At 37.8% G+C, this 7,723-nt stretch overlaps 1 protein-coding gene across 1 annotated transcript; it reads right to left on the bottom strand.

Moving 5' to 3' along the window:
* On the bottom strand, positions 1-5,739 carry GORASP1 (golgi reassembly stacking protein 1, 65kDa). Its single transcript, XM_009890469.1, has 8 exons — positions 5,644-5,739; positions 4,382-4,585; positions 3,585-3,671; positions 3,110-3,240; positions 2,441-2,582; positions 1,768-1,912; positions 1,263-1,418; positions 1-549 (listed from the first exon to the last, which is right to left on the bottom strand). The coding sequence occupies exons 1-8, from the start codon at positions 5,737-5,739 to the stop codon at positions 269-271; spliced, it is 1,242 nt and encodes a 413-aa protein (XP_009888771.1). The 3' UTR covers positions 1-268.
* Positions 5,740-7,723: the final 1,984 nt, after the last annotated feature.

Consider the following 7,723-nt stretch of genomic DNA (forward strand, 5'->3'; position numbering starts at 1 on the left):
TGACGTTTCACCAGTGTCCAACTTGTTTCTACATTAATTTTCCCATTTATTTGGTGATTTTGGAAAGCATTCAAAGCTTGAACCCAAATCAGTCCATTAAACAAGAATGACTGGGAAAGACAATAGGATATGTATTTAATACAATTTCTTTTATAATATTGTCTACACTAACAAAATAGAATAGCTGTAATTCTTTCAAGATCAGAAAAATATTCCAAGCTATAGTATTACAGCATCTGGCAGTCTGTAAACAAAAGCAGCACCCTTTTCACTCATCATCTTGTGCAGCTTCTTCCTCCTTCTGTTCACACGCTGCTTCATCATCTGGTTTCACCGGAGTAGTGGTTAACGAGCTCTCAGTACTGTTTAACAGCAGCTTTGTTTCTTGGTTATCGGGATCAGCTCCTAGTGTTTTTGAAGAAATTTCATTAGGAAGAGTAAAAGAAGGTAAAGATGGAATGGAAGGCAGTAGGTCGTCCAGCTGGGGCTGCTTGACTGCACCTTCAGAATACACAGTTACATCTTCAGTGTCCAAAGCTGTGGCATTTTCTGGAAAAGAGAAATGGTTTGTAAAAAAACAAAACCTGTCAGGCTAACAGCAAGTGCCTCTGGTTACCATACATCTAGAAAATCAGCTTGAACGACATACCTCATACAGGCACATCACCAGACTCACAACTGTCAAATACATGGGCTGTGTTTAATCAGGTCCCCCCAAATCCAAAAAAAATCTCATGGCACAAGCAGGTTCTTAAGATACCACGAACCATTTGGTCTGCTGTATTTTTATGCTAGAGATGTTTTATTTGTGTTACAACTCTTACCCACAACTCTACCCTTTTAAAATGGAAAGGCATCCATAATGTGAAGATTTTTAATTTTTATAAATAGAAAAGTCACTATTAAGATGACTGCAATTTTATTTTCACTTTACAACTGTGAATACAAACCTATGGTACAAAAATTCATTTACACTGATTTTAGAAATACCTACTTTTAAGGTGAGTTTAATTTGGATCATCAACATTTTCACTTAAAGAAAGAGACATACATTCTATAATCTTATAAAAAAGCCTATTAGTTTTTGTCCACTTCTACACCTAATTGCTGCTGCTTTTTCCACCTCATTTTAGCCAATCCCCTTTCTGATTTATCTTTAAATTGGCTTATTTCCAAAAAGCACGATACTGTTGAGCAGGAGTAAGTTGGTGTCATTCCAGAAATGAGGTCAGAGACCTAAAGAAAACTGTGAAGACACTTACCAAAGTAAGTAGAAGCATCATTGTTCGACATTGACTTTTCAGTGCCTACTAAAGCTTCTGCTGCTGGCATGTTGAAGGAGGCAGATGAAGATGCGTTGGACACTTTTGTTAAGTCAGCGAGTTCAGGAAATGAAATACCAGACATGTCTAGAAATCCTGAGGAAGCAAGCAATTACAGTACTGTTTTATATATAACACAAAATTCTTGATGCAAAAAGACTTGTTCTATCCAGACTGAAGTCCCCTCCCTGCTAAATGCAAATAAATTTAACCTAAAAGTTAGCTGGCATCAGTGGAAAGACTTCTGCATAATGTTAACCTCAGTCAGGCTCACACTACCCAAATTCTACAGCTCTGAAATCCAGTGAAGTCAGACTTTAAGGAAAACAACCACCAATGCTCATAGTTCTGCATTTAAGTCTCAAACTTCTTTAGACCTTAATAGTTTACTTAGATGTCCTCTAAATAAGTACTGAAAAAAAAAAAAGCACCTAAGAAAATATACCTGGATCCATAACTCTCTGGAGAGGGGGAGGAGGAGAAAGTGAGCTTTCTGGTGAATAACCACTCATTTCTTGATCTGTGGAATGATCCAAGTTCATAACCGTTTCAGAGTTGTCATTCTGAGAAGTAGGTGCCAATAACGGAGTCTGGAATAACAAAGTAAGAAGGAAAAGCATCTTTTTATCTTGAAAGCTTCACCTGAAGATGACATTCCTATGAAAGCATTCTGCCTCAGTCTCCAAGTACACCAATTCAGAGAGAACCTATGATGCCAAAACCGACAGTCAAGGCACCGATTAGGACATGTTCCAATGTAGCCTTTTATAGCCAGTAAGTTCTCAGATGAACAGTCCATACTTACTTCTTGTAGGTGTATTGTATTTCCTAGTGAGCCAGGTATTCTTCTAACATGATTCTCATTGACTAATACAGCTGTAGTATGCAAGTTTTTACAACAGGAAGCAAATATCTGGCAAAAATTAGTATCAGCCAACACCGGTGATCTGTCATCTGCTCAGCATCATCAGCTCTCACTTTCCCTTCACCTAACTCCATTTCATTCAAGCAAAATCATATGCTGTACTCAAATATACTGTATTATGAATGTTCCAACAAGTGGAAATTATTGAAACTCCAGAGAACATGCCAGAGATATGAACTTATTTCTTACATACCTCTGTGTAACCATTAGTAGATGGTACAGGAGTTCCAGCTTCTGGTAAGGGTGAAGGTGGTTTGCTTTCTGGCTTTTTCTTCGATACTAGGGACTGCGTTGGAATTCTGTGCAAATAGCCATACCCAATACCACATCCTAAACTGTACAAGAAAAGTAAAACAAGACACGAAAAAAAGGTGTTCTTAACAAAGCTAGTAAGCATTTTAAATTTTGACTCTTTAGAATAAAAAGAGTTTGAGTCTTTAATCTATAGCAAGAAATACCTACCTGCAAAAATTGCTTAGCTCACTTATAGTACTCAAGGAGCACTCAACAACTGACATTTAGCCATACATAGCTTAGCTTTCAGTTGATTATTTTTAAATCTTTAAAAAAATATATGATCTGACCCAATTTGGATTTTGTTCTTGCTTTAACCGAATGTTTGATTGTGAGAACATAGCTAGTGAAACTGCTACCAGGGAAGTCAACACAGGTTTAGCCATTGGTTTCAGCTCTCTCATTATGGAAAGACACACAGTTTTGTGTGACAAGTGTAAGGAAACAAGGCTTAGCTTGAAAACAACAAGCTGTAATCAATAATAACAATAATAATAGTCTTAATGGGAGCTCATTTACAGTGAGTATATAACCTGTCATCAGGCAGTGACTGTCCGGAGATCAGTACCTTCCTTCTCCACCCCAAGCTCCATTGGGAGTCACAACTACCTCTCGAATAGAATCTGCTTCAGTGTTATAAACCATCAGCTTCAGTGGCTTCCCCTCATGGGATTCAATCAGTGAAAAGAAATCCTCTGACTAAGAAAAAAAAGAAAGCAGTAGTATTACTCAAATGTGTAAGACAAGGAGCTGGAAGCAAGTTAGCACTTTACAGTTAACTTCAACTTAAAAACCCAATGACACATTAAAACTCACTAGTGTAGTTTGATCTTTAAGGGCAACTTTTTTACTGTCACATTAAAAAAAGATAACGTTTACCTCAACCATAAAATATTTGTCATAAACATCAACCTCCCAAAATCCTAAAAAACTATCTCCATACATTTGATATACACACAATTCGATTTACCAAAACCCAAACCCTACAACATACACTTGGCAGGCATGAAGATAATCACTACTTGAAGGAACATGCAGCCTACCTCCTGAAGAATCTGATCAGATCCAACAATGTAGTCAGTGTACGGCTGGAGACCAGCTAGAGCTGCAGGAGATGCAGGTTCAATGTCCTGTGGAAGAACAACATGTGTCATCCGCACTCGCAGCAAGATAAAGTACCCCAAGAACAGAAACGAAAGCTAACTCCAAAAACAGAAGAAAAGAACTATTTTGTCCCACAAACAGAATGAAGTCCTTGAACAGTCTACATCTGGGTGTGACATCTTGTAAAACACGCTGAATATGAAAGACCAAGATATTACCAATTCAAAATGAGATACTCTGAAGATGTTGAGAAGTTGCATTTATCTATTTAAACAACCAGAAACGTAACAAAAGATCACATCAGTCTTTCCTAGGCTCTTCTATTCTTTCTGCTCTCTCTCTTAATTTTAAAATAATATTTTGCTGCTTTTTGCAACATTAATATTACTTGGATGAAGTTTAACCAACACAGAGACACCCATCAAGCCAGAAACTTTTTTGCTTTTGCCATTGATTCTTTAACATAAGATGAAAAAAACCTTCTCCCCATTACATGCCGATTGGGATAGGGACAGAGTGGGCTGGTTGGGATGGAGTTAGTTTTCTTCGTAGCAACGGGCAACACTAACAGTCACCCACTACTTGTCCCTCTGCAAATACCTCAGACAAACTTTCAAGACTGTTGCTGCCTTCTGTGTGCTTTCAGTATTGTACTACACGCAACTTACTTCTAAACATTACACTTTAAAACAAGGTTCTATGAACATGAACGAGCCACCAAAGGATTCTGTCTCACCAAAACGTGCCACACGTGTTCATTGGCTCCCTGGAAACTGCAGAACCTCACGCTGGCTCCCAGAAGACCTTGTCCTCCCCACATGTTACTGGGGATCACCTCTACCTCTCTTATTTTCATTGTTTTGATATTATACACCTCCAACTTCACTGCTTTTTCAGCATTTGCCTTCAGTAGATCTTTCAACATATTGTTTTCTTTATTCTGTAGAGCACAGAAAAAGATACACAATTAGCATTATTTCTATTTGCACTGTAACATAGATGGCACACCTGTGGCAGAATTTGAATACAAAGAAACAAAACCATCAAAGTTTAGGTTCTGAGTTTCATGATGGGTCCCACCAGCTCAATTTTCTTTTATTATACAGAGGTCAGTACTGCCAGCTCATGTCCCTTTACCCAAGTTCTTACTATTACTCTGTTTCATCATTTATATTCCTGTTCTTCTTAACTGCTATTAAATAATCAGCAACATTAGATCTGAACTATATAGTCTAACAATAAGCAGCAACATTTTACTTCGTGCCTCTGATCCCAGTCCTTATTCAATAACCCTTCAAAATCATTGCAAATTGACTGAGAAAGGACAGACTATTTGGGAGCAGCTTAGAGAACTCTCATTATTTCTGTCATGTTAAAAGATTACATGATCTTCCACCAAAATCTACGATGATAACGATCACTTCCAGAAAGACAGCTCCATTAAAAAAGCAAGACAAACTTAATGAATTCAGCATTAAGGTGAAGCATACAAGCAAAGCTGCAAGCCTTTTAAAGCTGAAAAAAAAAAAAAAAAACCCAAACCAACTCAACTCTCCTCTCATACCTCAACATAGAGGAACTGCATTCCCAGTCTTAAAGTGTAAGCAAAACAGGTTACGATTCTTTTTCTTGTTTTATCAAATGTTGAAACAAGTTTGTTTAAACAAATCTTGAGCTCTTACCATTGACTCACCAGTTCAATATTCACCTTGTGGCAGAAAATATGCATGAATGAGTAATATCATTAACATTGTGTTAATCTATTAAGAAGTAGAGGTGACTAAAGGCATAAATAAGATGCTTTTCTCAAATTTGCATCCAGCCAGAGAGGAGATTTTGAACACCACCAAGTTTTACTTTACCTTTCTAATGCCATATACAATGTCCAGTGTGAAAAGCTTTCTTTACTGCAACAGCTTTGGCTTCTACCCTGCATCATTACAACACCCATACTTCATGCAGGGGAAAAAAAAAAAAATAAAAGCATTTGAGACTTACAAGCCTAGTGTGTCCTATGGCAATGATGAAATCGAAGAAAGGTTCCAGTCCTCCTTGTTGAGCTGGGGAGTTTTCTTGAACCTGCAAAACATACATTTTATTTTTATTATACATTTATCTCTAGTTACAGTAAGTGACAGTGTTAATCTTTACACTTGATTCATTATTTACTTTTGAGTTGAACCAGAGATAAGATATCAAATGACAGACCTTGGGAAGTACTCCACAACTGTGAACTTAATTTTATAAAGCTATGAACAACAGGTGTCCAAATTAAGCTGTAAAAACCAGGTTTTGAACTGTGTACAAGACACAAGTATTGTGATTCAGAGTGGACAGTATGGAATTATTAAATACTGAAGACTTTGGAGAAGGGCTTAGTTTTCAAAGTGCTGCTTCAGGATTTTCTTCCATGCTACTAGTAGCCTGAACACACTGAGAGTCCCCAGTTACATGACAGCCATTTCTTACATAAACACAATTTACAGCACATTAGAAGGGGAACACTTAAAAGAGTATCCTACAAATGATGGCTTAACCACAAGTACTGGTCAAGAAGATTGTCACCACTTACAGTATGTTCATGAGAAATAAGAGTTGCAACATCTCAATTTCATTATAACCAAGTTACCATAAAACAGATGGAATAAAGAAACAGAGAATACCTATTAAAATGCAGTCACATCTGGATAAAACCCACCAAAAGTTACACAGCACTTGATACATGCAGAGCATACCCACTTCAATATATATAAGAAAGCAACACAATATTAAGGGAACCATTGCAAACCTGCTAACAGTCTGCATCGCTTTTAACTTTACTTTTTGTGAAGTCAGCAGTACAGCCCTTAACCCACAATATATTTGACTCCTGAAAGCTACCCTATGATTGAAGTACTAAGATACAATCCACACATCTAACTGAAAAAGTTCACTGCTAGCAACATTAAAACTGATATATTATATTTGGTATTGTGTTACAAATTTTCTAGATTTTATTTTTTTTAAATAAAGTTGTATCAGTATTGGGGCTTTTGCTGGCATAACTGTCTATGCAAGTTATAAAGTATACACGAGTAATAGCATAGTTACTTCCGCAGAAGCCTTTGAAGCAAAAAAATAATCATGCTTTATTATTAAACAGTCAAGACCGACCACTGTAACCACAATTGCAGTAGGAAATATTAACTTTCATCACAACCCTAAACTGCATCAAAAGCAGCCAGCTTATACTGAACCAAGCTGAGGGCTAAAAAGAGTTTACATCCCAATTCTAAATAACGTGCAAGAAGCCTTACAATCAAACTATCACATAACACAATGTCAAAGATGAAAACGTACACACAAAGTACATGGAAGTTACTATGGAGCTCATGACATTGTTGTTAAGATGTCTAAAAGCCATACAGATTCCCACACGAAGCTGCAAGTTGTAAAAAAAGCCTGCAATATTTGATTTTCACAATGACACCATAACAAAAGTTGCATGAATTCCCTGGAGCAGAAAAAAAAAACACAAAAAAAACCAACTTTGTCTCCTGCATACTGTAGGTTACCAAAATCATCCTCCAGTATGGACAACTGAGCAGTATCCCGCACTAAATGTAAAAGGAGGAGGCATTTCATGACCGATGGTCATTTCTAATGGCATTAACTCAGTTAAGGAAACTGACAAAAGCAGATTACAACATTGGTACCCTAAACATATCTTGGGATGCTGAGAAACACAAACTGCTGACGAAGTGGAAAGCAGCATGTGGCAACAAGATTTCCACTCATTTTGGGGAGCAAAACCACCACCTAAATGAACAGATATTTATAGCCCCTCAGGAAAACACTTGCTGCTGCAGGAATTAACCCCCAGCCAAGATGCTGAGAGAGAAATGAGTCAAATCTTCAAGGGAATTTGGAGGGGCGCGGGGAGGAAGGGCTATACTGTTTCTTAAACTATTTCAAATTCCTCCAAAGAAGCCCCAAAGGGCTCCCCTGGGCTGTCCCCCAGCCGAGATACCGCAGGTCAAGGCTCCCAGCCCGCTGAAGCCTCCGGGGCGGGCGTGAGGCGGCTCCGGGCGGGTACCCC

Source organism: Charadrius vociferus, unplaced genomic scaffold (genome assembly GCF_000708025.1).
Source record: "Charadrius vociferus isolate BGI_N301 unplaced genomic scaffold, ASM70802v2 scaffold608, whole genome shotgun sequence".
NCBI classification, from domain to species: Eukaryota; Metazoa; Chordata; class Aves; order Charadriiformes; family Charadriidae; genus Charadrius; species Charadrius vociferus.

Bases quoted from the DNA above. Each gene is read 5' to 3' on its own strand.
- GORASP1 (XM_009890469.1), bottom strand. From the start codon at position 5,739: ATGTATGTTTTGCAGGTTCAAGAAAACTCCCCAGCTCAACAAGGAGGA. The intron at 4,586-5,643 runs GTAAGTCTCAAA...TGTGCTCTACAG, and splicing joins CCATAGGACACACTAGGCTT to AATAAAGAAAACAATATGTT. The intron at 1,419-1,767 runs GTATATTTTCTT...TTGCTTCCTCAG, and splicing joins CCAGAGAGTTATGGATCCAG to GATTTCTAGACATGTCTGGT.